The sequence below is a fragment of the Pelecanus crispus genome, chromosome 11 (assembly GCF_030463565.1).
Source record: "Pelecanus crispus isolate bPelCri1 chromosome 11, bPelCri1.pri, whole genome shotgun sequence".
In the NCBI taxonomy this organism is placed as follows: domain Eukaryota; kingdom Metazoa; phylum Chordata; class Aves; order Pelecaniformes; family Pelecanidae; genus Pelecanus; species Pelecanus crispus.
Window position 1 is genome coordinate 17,681,962 of NC_134653.1, and position 18,736 is coordinate 17,700,697.

Here is an 18,736-nt window from a genome sequence, read left to right on the forward strand (position 1 = left end):
GTAAAAATGAAAATGTTCCACCATTCAAAGCAATACACGTTCCCAGGATGAACTCTTGCACCAAGAGAACAGAGATGTCTACTCTGCCCCCAACACAATAGCATAGTTCCTTTGGCACTGAACACTATCTGTTAAATTTGTTTCCGGGTTATTAAGATCTTCTACATTAGAAGAATGGCAATATGGACAAGAGCTTTTCCCAGCTGTTCACTAGGCTGCTGCTCCACTTCGAATCAGGTGGGATTTTCTTGAGGAAGCGAAGGAGTGAGCATGTCTGGAAACGATAAACTTTAAGCGTGCAGGTCAGGGTAGGCACAGGGAAGGTAAGCACAGCAAACAGCAAGTCCACCAGAGACTGGGAGACTGCTGATGAGAGCATCAAGCAGACACACAGCATGCCTCTGGGGCAGTCACAGACCTTTCCCATAGTGAAAGAGAAGGCTAAGTTTGCTGCAAGAAAGAAACAAAACAAAACAAAAAAAATCACTGAAAGGTTAAGAATTCAAGCCTTCCTCACTGTAAGGACACAACAGACAGAGGTTTTTCATAAAGCCTTTTATTTCTAGTCTCTAGAATAAGATATGAGTTGTCTATTTTAAGTAGCTACAGTTCTACTTGTTCTAATTAAACTTGGTCTCCAAGTTTAAAAGCTGTCTTCCTCTCTCTAGGAGGCCCGCAGAAAGGCACACCTATCCTTATCTCCCAGTCTTAAAGATCATTGTTTTCCTCTGTTCTGACCAAAATCTGTTAATAAAAGAAATCCAAAGGACATAAAAAGAAACAGAGAAGCAAGGAAGAACACAACAGAATACTTGACATGTAGTTTAATAAGAGATCAGAAAAAAAATGCAAGAGAAGATGTGCTGTTCCACTTCTAAGTTAAGAGAACTGAGGAGAAACAATTTCCTTAGCTTCAAGAAAGTAATATTCTCTCAACTCCATCTGCTGGTCATAAAGATAACTGTGAAATCAAGCTGGTGTCTGGAAGCCAAATTTGACACACTGTATTCCTAACCCATGTAGAAATAATAGATTTACTGGTACGTCCACGAAGAAACCATCCATCACCACCCTTGGAATATGCAGCACAGCAGACACTGCAAAGCTTCAGCAAGTTTGATGGAAAAGTCTAACAGGGTTCCCCCCACTGTCAGCGCATCCTGGAGTCTGGGTACTCTGAAAAGTGGCTCCTGGCTCCCATACAGGCTGCACACTGTGCTGAGTGCCAAAGTGCAGAGCACAGCTCACTTCCACAGTCCAGAGATTTTGCATGACCTCACTGCAGCAGAGCCTTGCCAATTCTGCATCGAACAATTTAAGCGACACTGAATCTTAACAGTGTGTCACCAAAACTTCCAACAACATCAGAAGCAACATCTTTCTTCTGGAAACAAGTCATTCACTCAAGATTTCACGTTGCCCATTCTCTAAGGAAAACTGATTGTATTCTGTAAGCGTCATACAAAACAAAAGCTAATATGTTGTTCAGAACCATAGTTAGAAAAACAAAACAAACAAAAATCAATCCATCTGGCTGGCACTGAAAATTCATACCTTAATGCTGACCTTTTAATCATTTTAATACCATAAGGCTTGTTACTTCTTTCCTAATTAAAGAGATTAAACCAAATGTGCTTCTGAGGGTCTAGTGTAATGTCATGCTTGGAACAAGGGCTGGAAGATGCAATGAACTAACACTTCTGAGAACCACTTCATCTGGGAGGCAGTGGGGGGAGAGAGTGAATGTGCTGCTCTTAGGAGAGCGGTAGCATGAATTTGGATTAAGAAAAAAAATCCACTGCTGCAGCAGAGGTTTATCCTGACTGCCAGCATGATGGTTATGCCTGGCAGTAGGAAAACTCCTGGTTAGTGTTTGGGACAGGGGTGCCACACAATGATGCTTAGAATAATGTGGGTTAAGAAACATACTTATCTTTTGCTTTACTTTTGCAGCATACAAATAAGGTTACAGAGAAAGGCAAAAGATTGAAAGGAGTATTTAAAAAATGTCTTGCTTTTCAGGACCAAGGCGTCTTAACACAATGGTTGCACCTTTCTATTTCCTCTTATTTAGATATTCTTAGTGGTAACCAAGGTGTTTAACACCATGCTGGAATCTGATTTCCTGCCGCAGACACGCCACATACAACCAATGTTTTCATTCACATGGGTTTGTCTCTCACATGGAATAGTACTTTTGGGGCCCTTTAAGATAAGAATAGTATAGAGGGCTGGTTTAGCAAGATAGGCAGTTCCAGTCATCTCACAAAAAACCCTGGAGGTCTTTTTAAAAAGATGTAGTTTGTCTTTCGCCTGCTGTAGTAGATGGGAGTCTGAACTGATCCTCCACAGGTTCATTTTTGATAGACGGTAACGTAATGCTATACCCTTTTCCACAAACACATTAAATCAAACTGCCATCTCTAGGGTCCTAAAGCATCATGGGACACAGCAAATGGTGAAGGGATTGCAGCAAGAAAGCATGGCATAATAGTTCAAACACTGCAACTCTGCTCTGGGGAGCTGCCTCTGTCACAAGCAACTTTTCACAAGTGCCATTTGGGTCAGATTTTAGTTGCCCAATGTGAGACACAGACATCACCTCCATGAATTATGGGAGCACATATCCAACCGACATGAATGTTATTTTACCCTTAGATAATGTCTTAACATATGAAATAAGGAAGGCTTTAGTAAGCCAGAGCCTACAAACCTCAACTTCAGAGTCAGCAGATTCTTCCAGTCTTACTCTCTTTGTGCCTCTCAGCCTCACGTTTAAAACTGGGGCAACACATCTTTATCTCAGAGAGGTATCGTGAAAATTAACTAATCCCAAGTATATGCCTGCTCCAGTGATGACTCCCACAGAAAAGACAGTTTGGAAAAGACTGGCTGAGTGAAATATATTACTACATACAGTCAACAAGGCCCACAGCTACCCACTGAGCAGCAAAAATAGAACAAAATGTTGACTATATGCTCTTTCAGAGGGCACTGTTCATATTGTACACTGAATAAAGCAAAAGTCCCTGTGGAAAGAATAGCATATGGCCATGCATGTACTATTACCAAATAATTACACTGCCTTACCCACTGCTGCTAAGTAAAGGTTAAAATTTAACAAGTCTGACATTTCCTTTTAAATTCTTGGCTTTGCAATAAAAATGTTTAGATGGAAAATTCAGTTTTTAAAGATGAAAGTTCCACACCCATCAGGACTGCAATCAAACTCAAATCACCACATGATCCATAAGCAGGGTTGAGACCTTTTGGCTCGACAGTACAGATGTCTATTGGCTGAAATGGCTATCACTCTCCATATTGGCTTGAGAGAGAAAAAGATATATTGGACATACGAAAGCTTTTGACACCTGAGAAACAAACAAAGATGGTTTTGATAGTCCTCTCAGAAGACAACTGATACTTTTGACACTTTAAAGAAGCTGCAATTCATTGTACTGGGAAAGTAAGTTTCCCTTACTTTCCTCTATCTCTTGGACAAGATGGGAGAAGGGAAACAAAGTTTTTTTACTTCCTCCTCCCTCACCACTAGTCAAGCCTTGATGGCAAATGCCTTTTTTATTCCACCTGAATACAATACCTACCATTACATCCTATACTAGTAAGCGAGTACATTGAGATTTAGGCTTCCCAAAACCTGACTTTTAAATTATTCCAAAGCCCGATTTGGTGCTCATCCAGTCCCCGAGATGAATACAGCACTTTGCAGATTTGCAGGTTCTCTGCAGTATCAGGGCAATAATTCATTTGCTTTACACCTGATCCAAACTTAAAGTATTTTAAAAACAAAATTAGAACAGTCATGCAGCAAATTGTCTTTTACAACTATTCTGCATGAGTGCAAGTGGTATTCTGAACACGGTCTTAATCCTAGTCACCAGCTTCTTTCCATAATCATAAGCAGTAAATGACAGATGGTATTAAGCAAAGATTTCACAGTGTAACTAGAGGAAAATTAGGAAGTGCTCCTCTAAAATCAGGAGAAAAGAGGAAGTTTATTACATCCTGTTCTCTCTCACATATATCCTTATTAGTGATAGGCAGGTAGCAAACTCACTGATGGAAGGACAAGCATTGCTTGTGCCAAAAAATAGCCGGTTTTCTAGTTAAATTAAAAAATAAGCAATTTGCATCTTATGGAAGGTTTTACAAGTTTCTATAGAAACCGCTATCATGTATAAGAATATAAAATGCAACAAGCTGGAGTTTCCATAGAAACAACACAAGCAGTTTGATTAATACGCAGACATACTGAGACAAATGGGAATATTTAATTTCACTTTGTAAAGAAAAGTCTAGTAAACAGAATACTACAAACTTGGGCAAGGTATCCTAACAAGAACTATCCTCATAAGCTTGTGAGCTGCAAGTCATGCACAATATAAACAGAGAAGCATGTGCTGTGTTTACCACATTAGATTCAAAGGCTATGGAAGGTTCGATTTAGTTTCAGGAAGTTGATGATGTATCCGACACATTCTAATTGATTTAGGAATTTAAACCTACAAACAGCACTTACAGAGAAGACACTTTCATCTGGTTTGGAACTAGATGTACCACACAAAACAAAAGGATGTAATGCGAGGCTTATAACAAAATACTGTGATTGCTTAGAAAGTTAAATTACTGCATAAAAATGTGAACAAACTTTCTACACACACTGCGTAGTGCTAGTGAGGAACCACGGGGCAACTCTGATGTTTAAAAGACCACGGACAAGTAGTAACATTGCAGAAGCCATATCACCCAAGAATTTAGAATGCACTATTACGACATAATGAATAAGGGAAACAGGCAAGTACAACTTACCATATTTGGCACACTGGTGACGGGAGTACTCTTGATGTCGGCAGGAAAGGGAGACAAACTATTCGCCATGCCTGGCTTGTTTGGTAACTGAGGATTCACTCCTGTAGCTCCCATCTGCTGCCCTCCAGTTTGACTGAAAGGCTGCCCAAAGGGACTAGTGTTACCTGTCATTCCCATCTGGAAAAGAATGAATGAAATTATTATAATTTCCTTGATTCCAAAGGAACATTTAAAAAAAGAAAACATGTCAAATCTCCATCTTTGCATTCATAGAGACCAAATTCCGGTTTAAGTTGCTCAAAATTAAATTCTCAATTTCACAACTTCAATCAAATTTAAATTAAGTTTTTAAAAAAGATTTTACAAATTTACACAGCTGTGTGCATCTGAAGTCTTGCAATCCAACTTACAAAATCATTGTGCAAAATGCAAAGGAGAAAACAAGATTATCCTTCCCAATCTGCATTGACAGAAATTACTTTTTCCAACACTGCAAAAACTTTTGAAGACCAAACAAACCTCAAATCCTTTAATACTTTGTGCATTCTGTGCACAAAGCATGACTTTGTACACAGACTAGATGGGAAGGGAGGGGAATATATAGAGGCATCTAGCAAATGCTTATCTACTTATGTTTTGGTACTTGAGGAAAAATGTCTGAACAAAAGGACATCTAAGGCTGACATCCTTGACAAATGACACCCCCAAAACTCTTTAAGAATAGCAAGCAGAAATACAACTCCCCCCAAATGAGTAAAGAGAACACTGTCCACCCAAAGAGCCATTTTGCCTGAAGAGCAGCCTCCCAAGAGAAGCGGTGAAAATCTCTTATTACTTGAACCATTTAATATTACACTGGACAAAAGGTCTTGAAAAGATATTTTAGCAGGAATTTAATTCTTTCAAAGAGGATGACTAAGACTAGGTCCCTCCCTCCTCCTTCCAAATAAAGGAGGAAATAAGTCAACAGATTATTCCCCTCCCCCCCGGATTTCTAGATGACTTTATCACCTAGCAGAATGTCTTAAATACAAATCCAACTACTGACCGAGTCTTTATTTGAAATATTAAATCGTATTTTCCCCTTCCTTTGACCTCTCCATCCCTTCCTTACACAACGCACTGGTCTTCCTTGGTCCTGGTCTTTTCACTTCCCCTTACCAGCAGGGATTCAGGAGGACTATTCCTGTGGCTGGAAGAGGGACTGCGCACATCAGCTTATCAGTGTAACAGCCTCATAACAAGGAATTGCTCAGTGGTTGCTTTTTCATGCTTACAGGAATTGGACTGAACAAGCAGTTGATGAAGCACTGGTTAAGAGCAGTAAATTATGTTGGGGCAGAGTCCAATAAACACAATTTGACTGTGCCTGGTCCGCTTTGTCAGTGTACTTTGTACACTTGGGTTTCAGACAGCTGGCCCAGCCGCTCTTGAAGTAGCTTTACATTAGAAAATACTCCCTTAACCTGCATCCTGCAGAGTGACTGTTGCCAGATTCAGGCCTTTTCCCACTGTACAAAATGTTGTATCTTTACAAAAGAATCTGACCCACTATCTACACATTAACACCACCCCCCCCCCAAGCTGTTACTTGGCAATGTAAGAGGTTGTTGTGTATGTGCTGTGTTCCAGAGTAAAGCTGAATAATTCAAATAGCATGTAAGACCGAAAAACCTCAATTGCTTAACAGCAACAAAAGCTTAGTAATAAAGACTGCTTTTAAAGAAAAGTGGTATTGACTACTATCACATTGCACAAATATCAAGAATTTAGTTTTCTGTGTTTGTTTTGTAGGACTGTATGTTCAAAGAAAGTAGTTTTTTTAAATTATTATTTATTACAACACGGATTTTGGCAGCTTTTCTCTGAAGAACTAATAGCGAAGTATTTAATAAACTTACCCACTCATTTTAACCCACTATTTCAGACAAGGTACGAGAAAGGATCATCTGGTATCTACAGCTATTCATTAATAGTATGATGGTCTATCAGATTAACAGCAAGGAAAATTTCTGAAACCAAAAGCGAGATTCTGAGAAAGTAGCTTATGACCAACTATTTAAACCCTTCAGAGGCCAGAAATAGGAACATTAGCTGTTTGGCTGTTATTCAGTTTCCCCTTGTGTATAAATCCCCAGCTACAAACTTCATTTGTCTGCAGAAGGACTTGACTCTTCTAGTCGTCTTTGAACTTGCTTGCTGGTTTGGTGGAGTTTTTTTAAATTGAGTAATATATTGACTATTCTGGCAACCACCACCATGCTACAACTTCCTAGGAGCCCTATGGCCACCATCACCACCACTGTGAAAGCACAGTGGTGAGCTCGAACTGGGAGAGAGAAACGCTGCATACACATGAACCTATTTCCACTACTTCCATGGCCCTACCTGGGCCAAACCAGCCTGCAGGAGACAGCGCAAGCAAAGTCCTTCTTTGACCTTGTAGCTTAAGGCTGGAGTACATTCAGCCACCAGGGAAGAGATGGGAAGGACTCAGTGCAGACAACGAAGTTGCCTAACACAGACATGCTGAGCTTGTGCAGCGTAATGTTATAAGCCTCTGGCAGAATCTTAAACACAGCTGAATTTTCAAAAAGCAGAAGAGAGATTTTCTTGAGGCAGTGAGAACACTAAGTAAATTTTACACCAAATTTAAGTTCTTGCTCCAAAAGAAACAGAGAGGTGTTCATCTGACTTCATTATGAGGAAAAATGTTTAAAAATAGACTTTTAGGAAATATATTACAAACATTTCAGTCTCAAAAGACAAAGAACAGAAAGTTTCATTTTAAGTTTGTTAAAACTCTAAACCATTAGAACATCCCCAAAGCACCAAGGCACTACAATCCTAACAGGTACCACATGGTTGGTTTACCATATTTTAATATTTCCTTTTCAGCACATCTTGTTATTAAACATATCACAACTCAGTACAACAACAAAGCAACCTTTCAAGTCTTCCGAACTGAGTGCTTAATGTGATGAGGATAATTCTTCCTTTTCTAGGTAGTCATTAAGTAATAGATACTTGACTGAAATTTTAAGAAATGCCTTGCTGTTCTTTGAAATCAAGCTGGAAGCAGAGCAGCTTCCATTTGAAACCTTGTTTTTTTTTTTTAAACCTGCTCTTGGCCACATGGTATTTCAATTTCGAAAGCTGTGCTTCAATAAGTGAAAGGAACATAAGGCTAAAGAGTTACACCAGTCTACAACTTTAAAAAAAAAATAGCATAGTTTGATAACATTGTAAAACATTAGACATGCCCTTTTAACCTACACTTCATTTTTGTAAATTACTGCCACTGAAACAAACTGCCAATGACTTTTTTTTGTTTGAAGTCCATCTTAAAAAAAAAATCTGAAACGGTGGAAGACCTATCTTTCTTATGTGGCAATCCCTGAAGTAAAAATAGAGACAAAAATCAGGAGGGACCATACACAAGACAAGTTTATTAAAGTTCATAGATATTCATAGTTTCAGGTTTTTTTAAACTCAGTTTTGCCTCAGAGGAGTTAATCTTACTAACAGGACTGTGATTTCCAGAGATAGGAGAAGTGCACAACACAATGCAAGACCTGCTCTAATGAACTCTCATCTATTTATAACAGTTTTCAACCAAGGCTGGGATTGACAAGGAGTTTTAGTGGCAGAACAACCTGCTGCCAAACAGCATTAAGATCAACAGTGTTTCAGAGCTGTTACTGGTAACGTGAGGAGCAGTTCGGCATTTATTCCAGCAGCAAACGCAGTCAGGTAGGGACTCCAGCAAAGCAAACCACTGTCAGCTCCTCACCGTCGGGAAGGCAACAAATAGGAGGTGGAAGAAAATGAAGAATCAGGCAGATCCCCCACATATCAAACACTGAAAGATATCCAAGTGCATAAGGCATTAACTGACATTTCCTGGTTAATTATCTGAACACTGAGATCAGGTGACCTTCCGTAAAACTTTATCTAAACCACTGCTAATTGAAATCTCAAACAACAACTGGCAAATATGATCAGATGATTGAGCCGATACGTAGTGAAGATTTTACACTGCTTATTCATTCTGCAAACTGAAACCAGCAGCTCTGAAGCAAACGAGTCAGAAGGGTCAAACACTGCGGCTCCTGCCTCTGCCCCCAGGTTTTTTCCTATGTGAAATGAGGGGGCAGGCAGATACTCAGAAGACCTTTGTTTTTATATTTCTGAAACAGAACTCTGATCCCAAATTAGGTAGTTCAGGGGAAGATTACTAGGTAATTACAAGTCATGAAAGAAGATAAACCAGCAAGAACATGGGAGTTAGCAGCCTGATAAGAATGGTCATTTTCGTGTGGGACTCTGAGCCATCACAAAGACTTTTATTTTGCTTAAAGTTTGTTAAATTTACTTTCCTGAAAGCAACAAAAGAAAAAGGCAATCCAGTGTGAGTTGTTTCTTTTTCCACCTGCAATGAATGGGCATGGATGTGTATTACAGGGCTACTCAAGCTTCAACATATCAGCATGGCAGCTGGTGCATTTTCATTACAACACCACAAAGCTTCTCTCCAAAAACCTAGGTTATGCTGCAGTTCACTCCCATTTTGTTCTAAGCTTAAGGATATTCCCTCCCCTGTTGTCTTCTCTATCAGTTCATTCAACTGTCAGTTCATCTCCTTTCTTCTCTACCTGACGCAACCACCATTTTCTGCAGGCTGTGTTCTCTGTACTCCTTCATCGCAAGGCGGCTCCTTTCATCCCTCCTCATCCTGTGGCAACCCACATTTTATACTCGTGTTTCTGTGCTACAATTTTGTGCAACTCTTGCTTCATGCCCGGTTCTTTGTGGTCACAACTGCAATGACTTCTGATGGAGTAAAGCCGACTTTTTCACAAGCAAGGTGTTTTCTATGCAGCTGTTCCATCAGTTGCAATGGGGGAGATGCAGGGGTGCTATAAACCACGCCAGCACAGAACCGCACGTCAAGGCTTGAAGTGCCTGAAGTAGTAACATGATTAATGCAGGACACCTGCTTAAACACATTATTTCTACTCTAAAACAGTTTCTCAGAAACATGATGTTACTCTCCTTTAATGGAAAAGATGCATTTAATTTAATAATTCTGCTATCCCAGAAAGACAAGCAGATTCTGTTCCCTTTTTTATCACTATGGCAACTCTCTAAGTTACTGGAATCTATTACTGAGTGTGGATAGGAAATAGGGTATTTCACTCTATTCTCACAAGCCAAGGAACGTACAAACTTCCAAGCTGAAAAAAACCTTACAACCTTTGTTTAGCTGACTTGGACTACACAAGACATCTTGCACTGCAATGGTTTGAGCAGCAGGTGTGGTATGTACCTCTCTTTGTTTTGCCTTTTAATTATTTTCAGAGCAGAACAGCAATTCAATTTCCTCTCATTCCTGGAGTTTCATAGATATTATAGATCAAGTCTGTGACCAAATCTGTTGCAAGACCTCATCTGATGGTGCAACTCAGAGTTGATATGACAGAAATGAGAAGTTGACCAATCTAATTTAAAAGATACCTTAGGACCAGACTGGATCTTCATACTACACCATTCCTTCTATTTTTAAAGCTTATTTTTTTTCCTCCCTTCTTTATCACTGCTGACATACCACAGCACTTCTTCCTCTAGCCCAGCATCAAGGAGCTACTCCCTCTTTGTACATGAAGCATCTAGGCCATAAATAAATCCTGTCCTTTCCTCCTACTGTAAGTTTTTATTAACTGTCCCTTCACCTCTAACACTACAGCCAGCTCTCTCATTCAAGCAGTCAGACTTACTTCACCACCACATATTCCTCTGAGGCTTGCAGGACATCCAACCAACACAATATGCTGCAAAAACCATTCACTGTTACAAGCACATGATTTCCTATTCACAATCCCTTTTTTCAGCTTCCCCTCCAACATGCTGTCATAAACCACAGAGCTGTATACAGTTCTGTTCCTTGCTACCCATTTTCCTTTGGGAAACTCTGCTCTCCTCTGTTGCCATAACCTACCTTTCACTCCAGGGATTCCAAACTTAAAAAAAGTTCTGGCAGGACAGACCGAGTTCACTATCAGTCTTCTTGCAAGAGAGAAAGCATCCTTGTTTGCAGGCACATGCCCAGGAGCAGCACCTAGCTCTGGCAATGCTCTTGGGTTTGTATCTTGCATCACTGCTGCCTACATGAAGTTAATGCTATAAACTCACTCTTCTGTACGAAAATGGAAGAAGGTTATTCTGGCCAAGTATTTAAAAATGAAACAATACCACCAGATGCGGACAAGCCTGACAGCAGAAAAAAAATACTGAAAGGTTGATATGAGAATCAAAGAACTCAAAGCAGCATGGGTTCAGTGGAAAATAAGCCTGGCTGAAGTAATCTGATCACGATCCAATCTTGTAAACTAAAAATAGTTATCGTTAATATTCAATTCAGTACCTACTAGATTTTTAACTAGAAAACAGTCCTAGAAAGAAAGGAAGCAAGCTAGACAAGCTTGGCTGGACTTTGAATGCTGTGAATCTGCAAAGTGCTTGAACAACAAATCTGAGCTCTCAGTATGACAACAGGAGGTATGAAAAGAAGACTGGGTAAGCATAAAGCAACATCTTTATGCATTTGGCTTGATGTGAATGCTATTGTAATGACGACAGTCATGCTGTATTAGTTCTTCAGAAACGATATGTAAAAATGAAAGGATTCAGAGAGGCCTCAAGAACTATTCAAAGGACTAAAAGGCCTGACTACAACAGATAGTCTAATTGCAATCTAATAGCCTAATTTATTTAGCTTACTATTTAAGCTTATTAATTTGCTTATCTTATTAAGGCAAGGACTGAAGTGATCCTAAAGTACTGATTTTGAGAATAGAAAGGCGATAATACAAGTATTTGCTATTTAGCAAAGACAATCAACAGGTAAGAGCTGAAGCTCTATAGCTTCAAAGCAAAAATTAGGAAAAGTGACCAAACGCCACTGAAATTCTTACAATTATATTAATCTTTTATCTAAGCAGTGTATGCTTCTACTCATCAAGAGGAATTAATTCACAAAAGCCATAAGGCCTATAATCAGCAGTATCATGTCTGACTTTCTATCACTGTCATTTTTATATGCTTAATTCTTTATAAAATGGAACCTAATAATAGAACGGGAATTAGACGTTCCCTTCTGCTCGTCTAGAGACAACACAGAAAGGCGAGAAGAAAAAGTTATCTCAGGAAGCAAAAATGATCTAAGACCTTGACCAAGCTGCCAAGTCCATTAACCAAACCCAGAGACAAGTATCAAAGTCCAGGAAAGCAGAGGTGCAGAACACAAGCCAAAAACTGCATCGAACTGTTACATCCTCCTCTGCACTGCAGGACCGTATTAGACTGAGCATGGCTAAGTGCAACTTCAGATGATTGCTCTTCTAACAACGTAAGATCAGAGACAGGGTGGACTGCAAGACAGAATTTCATTCATTCACTCAATCCAGCAGCAACTAAGTTGCCTCTTCAGACTGACATTGATTGCAGGATCACAAAACCGGTTACGTTGTTAGCTAGGTATCCCAAGGAAACTGGGCTTAAGCAATAGTGCTGCGACAATCTGTGTCCCATCTCCTCCCCCTTCGGCAAATCAATTTTTCTCTAATCACTCTGGAAATCACTGGTCAATTTGACCCATTTTTGTTGAAGGTCTCACAGATAATTAAGTGCCTAAGATTGCTGAGTAGAGAGATGGACAGATAGATTATGACACTCAGATTAACATCTCCACAAAGAAAAGGCACAAAGACCTCTACCGTTACCCACTACGCTTAGCAGCAGACAGTGTATCCAGGGCTCTGACTGAGCCACCATTATTGCCAGTTTTGTCCTGTCAGCACCTTAGAAAGATTATCTGAGAACATGGGAGGGAGCTGAAAGCACCACAGGATGGGTGCTGTGAAGAAGCCTCTCTAGCAGCAGTGTGAGGATACCAGCCAATCTACTGGTTATGCTACTCTCAGATCTGTTTTGGCAACAGAAAAATAGGAAGGTCAGAGCCTTTTTTCCCCCCACCAAACTGTTCCCATACCTCTGAATCTGACAAAATAGTTATAGGAGGAAGACACAAAGACAGCCTTTCAGTGAGCCACCACTATCCTTACATTATTCTGGACTTAGTCTATGGTACAAAAGCTAAATTTAACTGTAAGCCTCAGATTAATAATTTAAATTATTTCAGAGAACAGAACATGCAAGTCATAATTAAGAAGAGAAAGCGCAGAGGCATCCTAGAGATGATCTGTTTTGATAAAAGCCAGATCTTCACAAACTAACAGTAGTGTTGAAGAGTTGCAAACTATTCAACAGTATAAACTGCTCTAGTAAGACATCTTTGTCGCTCTCTGCTTGCTTCTAAATCACTTGTATTTGCAAGAAGGACGTTCCCCCTACATCCTCCTCTTCTATCACTGAAACAACCCAGTGTAAAATAACATGCTAAATTCTGAGTAGACAATAACTAGTTCCACCTTTCAAAAACTACCTATAAACTATGATTCACTTTTCTGAATGCTTGAGCTGTAACTTTAGGGTTATGCCATAATTGATAGCCTTAGGTTGACAGAGCAACTGTGCATAAATAATCCAACCTTTCTAGAGCCATTGGTACTCAGCATCTCACATGCTTCATCCAAAATCCCCTATTATATCAACCAATATGTGTCAGGGACACTTTTCTTTGTCCAAAGAAAAAAAAAGAAAAGAAAAAAGAAAAAAAGAAAAAAAAAAAGGAGCAACGTGGCATAAAATAGAAATTCTGCACTTCCCACTATGACCCACAGATCCAAGAAGTATCCTTTGGGTTTGGGCATGAACAGAATGATTGAGTATACAGAAATGGTATACTGCTCCTGCCTCCAAGCTATCACTATCATTAAGTCACTACAGGACAGGGATGATTCAGAACTTCTTCTGTACTTGCTGCCACCAAGCCATGCAATCCCATGCACCCTTTACTTTCCTCTTTTATGGGCCTCACCAAAACCAGTCACTTAATACTCTATTATTGGACTAAGCCTTCAAATCCCTTGTCAGGAAATTACTACACCTAATTCAAATCTGGGCTTTCAACACACAACTTGGTTAAAAAGCTCAGCATTTTGTCCCCCTTCTCTCTTCCCATCCATTGAAATGTTTTTGCTAGCACCAAGTGTGTCACCTTGGTTGGCTTAAATAATTTTAACTTTCTTCCTTTTGAGTTTTCTTATCTTTCTCTCAAGACAAGGAAATCAAGCAGTCAGGTGTCTCAGGTGATCAGAAGTTATCAATTAAAGTATACAAAGTACTGGGAATGCAAGAGTAGATCTGCTCTGAGTAACAGAGGAATATCAGAAATTGACTGCTAAGACAATTCAGCTGCTTCTAATACTGTTCATAAGCAACAGGGAAAGAGGACAGAACTGCTTTCAAAATGCTTATTTCTGCTTTCAGAGCGGTAACTCAGTGAGAGACAGAGACCTATGCTTTGCCATCTGCATTGCTTCACCACTGGTTCCCAGATGAGTTTAACACACACAAATTCCAGAGCTACTATGATCTGGCATCAACCACCTGGAGTTAATCCCTCCTCAGTCCCCATGTGCTATTGCCACAACTCCAATCAGCCACTTCGCTTGCACACTCAGTACAAAAGACCAGCCAGGCACGCGCCAAGGACTTCGCACTTTGGACTCTTATCTCCCTCTGGTATGAAACACAAACCTCTAACATGAAGCAAGGTCCACCTAACCGAAAAGCTCTCAGAGAAGTGTAAAAGGTCCATTAGGAATTTATGTTCATTTGTGAAGTGGAAAAGACAGGCTTTCTTTACTATGTTGGCATCATCTTGTATCTGTTTACTGACAAAAAAAAAGTAAGTCTCTACTAATTACTATTTCATCCTATGATAACGTGTTCCAAAAGAAAGTCACCATGGTGCTTGGAATGTGTATTCCAGAGGGACAGATGGAGCAGCGAGGAAAAGATTAATCATTTTATGGCAGAAAGCCAGTGGCATTACCAAAAAAAAAAAAAAAGTGAATTCAGTTTCAGTGCAAGAATGGTGGCAATCCTATTACCTCAGCTGAGGTGAGAGCTCCTCACCTAAACCAATCTGCAGATTTGGCAGTTTGACAAAAAAAACTAATTTAAAAATACTCACTTTTACAGTCAAGAATGCCTCAAAAAAAGTAACATTTCAAGAATCAGTTTTAAGAATTAAATCATGATCTGGCTAGCAGCATTCAGAGGAAGCTTGTCTTGTGCTGAAAGTCTCCACTCTCCTACCTCTTTAAGATAACTGCGATAACAAAAGCCTACTGCAACAGATTCATGAAGCATCTAGAGTGTCTTGCTCTTCAGTAGTAAACTAACTCAAAGAAAAATACTCAACTGCCAGGAATAATTGTAATTTACTTCATCCTTTATTACAGGATGAAAGATCTGGTAAAGCTGGAAATAAAATTTTAAAAATCCCATTAAGAGGAAGCCAGGTGTTTTATTACCACTTGTAATAAGATTTGAAATTATCTTCCAAGCATTTCAGAGGTCAAAGACAAATTTAAGCATTCCGAGGCAACATGACCACTTAAAAATGTACAAATGCTTCTGTATAATTAAATACAAAAGACAGAATTTAGTAAGAAAATGCTCTTTACAAATGACCGGATATATAGAGAAGTGGTTTGATACATTTAACTAGAAATTAACCTTTTCCGGGGGGGGGGGGGGGGGGGGGAATCATACACTTGCACTGTATACATGCCTAAAGAAACAATCTCCAAAATTCTGCACAAGCCTGAGCACTAATGGAACAGAATATATGTCGTGGTTTAGCCCCAGCCAGCAACTAAGCACCACGCAGCCGCTCGCTCACTCCCCCTACCCCGATGGGATGGGGGAGAGAATCGGAGGAGTAAGAGTGAGAAACACTCCTGGGTTGAGATAAGAACAGTTTAATAATTGAAATAAAGTAAAATAGTAATGCTAATAGTAACAGTATAATAATGATAATAATAATAACAATATACAAACCAAGTGATGCACAATGCAATTGCTCACCACCTGCTGACCGATACCCAGACAGCTCCAGAGCAGCAATCGCTGCTCCCCGGCCAACACCCCCCAGTTTCTATACTGAGCATGACATCATATGGTATGGAATAGCCCTTTGCTCAGTTTGGATCAACTCTTCTGGCTGTGCCCCCTCCCAGTTTCTTGTGTACCTGGCAGAGCATGGGAAGCTGAAAAGTCCTTGACTAGCATAAGCCGTACTCAGCAACAACTAAAACATCAGTGTATTCTCAGCATTCTTCTCCTGCTAAATCCAAAACACAGCACTATGCCAGCTACTAGGAAGAAAATTAACTCTATCCCAGCCGAAACCAGGACAATATACTACAGAAAGAAATCAAAGTAATTTCTGCACTATCGCTGTTGTACTTATGAATCAAAAATAACGCTCAGAAGGCTTACTTTGTAATGAGTATAACCTCTGCAAATAAAAACTTCAAAGCTCTAACGGGTAATTAGCCACAATTGATCAGTGTATTCCAATTGCTTCAAGAGCTTTTTTTTTTTTTTTTTTGCCAAGCAGAAAAAGCGGCTTTCTTCAGATAAACAAGAACTATTCTTACTACATAAGAATAGAAAGTTAACCAGAAACGCCAAAATTAACTAAAGATGTTTCAAAGGTTTGTTTCATCAAGAAAGTCTAGTTTGGACACAAAGAGTAATTCAACAACACTTAAAAAGAACCACTTAAAAAAGAGGATTTTGAAAGTCTGAAATTCAGTTAAGATACACCTCTACAGATACTTGTTTGTATATTCACAGGCCAAAATCTTTATGAGTTACTTCCAGAGGAAGCATCAGCATGTACCAAAACACATTTATAGTCACATCACAGCAGAATTTTATAACACAGGATCTCAACTCAACTATCCCTGTCCTCCCCCAGTTCCTATACTTCATCATCGTTAAGCTAAATGCAGGTTTCTAAATCAACAGCAAATCTCAACACAGTGTCTATGCTTCTTCCTTTATTTTCTGTATCGTAGGTATTAGCCTTTTGAAACGTACCCAACGGGCCACAAAAGAATTTACAGATCTGCTGACACCTCAACAGTTCTGAAGTTCCTATAGTTGCTGGAGACAGCCAAGTAAAAGCAGAGCACGTCATGTTCCAAAAATTCAGTATTATAAGGAATAAACCGTTTTGGTAAGAAAAACAGCAGCATTATTTAAGAGATTCTTTCCCATTTATCTCCCAGAAGCTGGCCAAAGATATATTATCAAGCAGTCTGTGTGATACGATATTCTACAGAGGTCGGGAAAAGGCAATAGTAGCTCTATAGAGTAACAGCAACAGGAAAGGTGTCTCAAAAAATATAATGAAAAGAGGTATTCTGTTTCCTTTCCTTACAGTATGTACTCTCCTTGGCAGACATGAATCCTAAAGGAAAAGCAGACACACTGAAGGAAGAGACTGTGTTTCTAAAAGTAGTAATTATTTTATTTCAATTGGGGGTGGGATGTCGAATAGACACAAAACAAATTTACACTACAGGTTACATTAAATACATTTAAGGGGGGGAAATCAATGTAGCTTACTCAAAACAACCACTTAGCAAAAATATCACAGCCTGCCATTAACAGTAACTAAGGAGAAACATAACTATAAATAATTTACACTGTTGAAATAATTTTTAAATAACTTTGAGGCAAATATGTTTATTTTGAAACACCACACTGACTTGAAGAGCTACCTTGAAATCTCCAGTCTTTCTATAGAAACATGCTCTCTTCAAAGATTTACCAATTCATGTGAAGCTATAAAGAGACTTCTCAACAGGTTTTTACGCAAGGTAAGATGTCATTTGTGTGTCTTTAAACACATGCTTAAAATTGAACACTAGGAACAAGCTAGGCCTGTACACACATGCTTCTCACTGAAAGCAGCCTGCACACAGTACTATCCTGAAACTTATTTTAACCCAAGATGCCCAGTATCAGACTAAGGAAGCAAATACAGCTCATTCCAAGAGTGAAATCCCATCTTCGATTCATGGTGTTCCAACACTTGTCCATTTCCAGGGTATAAAGATCCTCCCATGGTAAAAGTAGTGATTTAATTTAGTCAATTTGCCAAAAGTTTCAAAGGGCACTTGTTATTTGTTTGTTTTTAAAAAATCCCCCTGGGGAAAAAAAGAAAAAAAAAAGAAAAAAGAAAAAAAAAAGTACCATACAGATAAGACAGCATTATGCTGCAGTCACTCTGAATACACGAAACCTTTCCGCCCCAGAAGAGCAGCATCTCTCAGAGACTGCTAAATAATCTAGTCTCTTCTAAAAGTCTATTTCATTGACAGGCCCTTTTGGCAAGGATGTTCCTATATTTAACATGCTGTATTTTCATTATGATTCATTCCAAAACAAAGGCACTACTGAATCCCTTTTTTCTGGCACCGTACGCTTCTTATTTGCCAAACCTATAAGCAGATCTGTACGTATGCATACCAAAGGATACAACTATCACTCTGGGGCTTGAGCATCTTCAGAACACGTAAGTACTAACATTTCCAAATGCTACTTAGAAGTAGTTCTTGTAGCATCAGGAGTTCAAAAGTCATCTGAAGTCCTCATTCATCCAAATCTCAATTTTACAAAGTATTTCTGGCCTTAAAATTAAAGCCATTCCTTGGATTACATACAAAGTTAAAACACAAACAATAAGCTTAGTATGCCACTTCCCTCCCCAGTCACAGCAATTTCTGGAGTAAATACTCTTTATGTGGTGACAAGAAAGAGGAGGGTGAGGAGGAGAAATAAGCATGCACCACTCATGGTCAACGGACAAAGTTGCAGCAAACTGTCTACTTATGCCATACACAAATGGACTTAGGCTTCC

The 18,736-nt window shown here is 39.3% G+C and overlaps 1 protein-coding gene across 3 annotated transcripts in view; it reads right to left on the reverse strand.

The window, feature by feature from the left end:
- CREBBP (CREB binding lysine acetyltransferase) overlaps nucleotides 1-18,736 on the reverse strand; it is a 98,519-nt gene that overhangs the window by 55,759 nt on the left and 24,024 nt on the right. For all 3 annotated transcript variants that reach the window (XM_075719292.1, XM_075719291.1, XM_075719290.1), the window contains exon 3: nucleotides 4,831-5,007. In XM_075719292.1, the coding sequence (XP_075575407.1) occupies nucleotides 4,831-5,007 (177 nt within the window). The remainder of the gene's footprint in view (nucleotides 1-4,830; nucleotides 5,008-18,736) is intronic.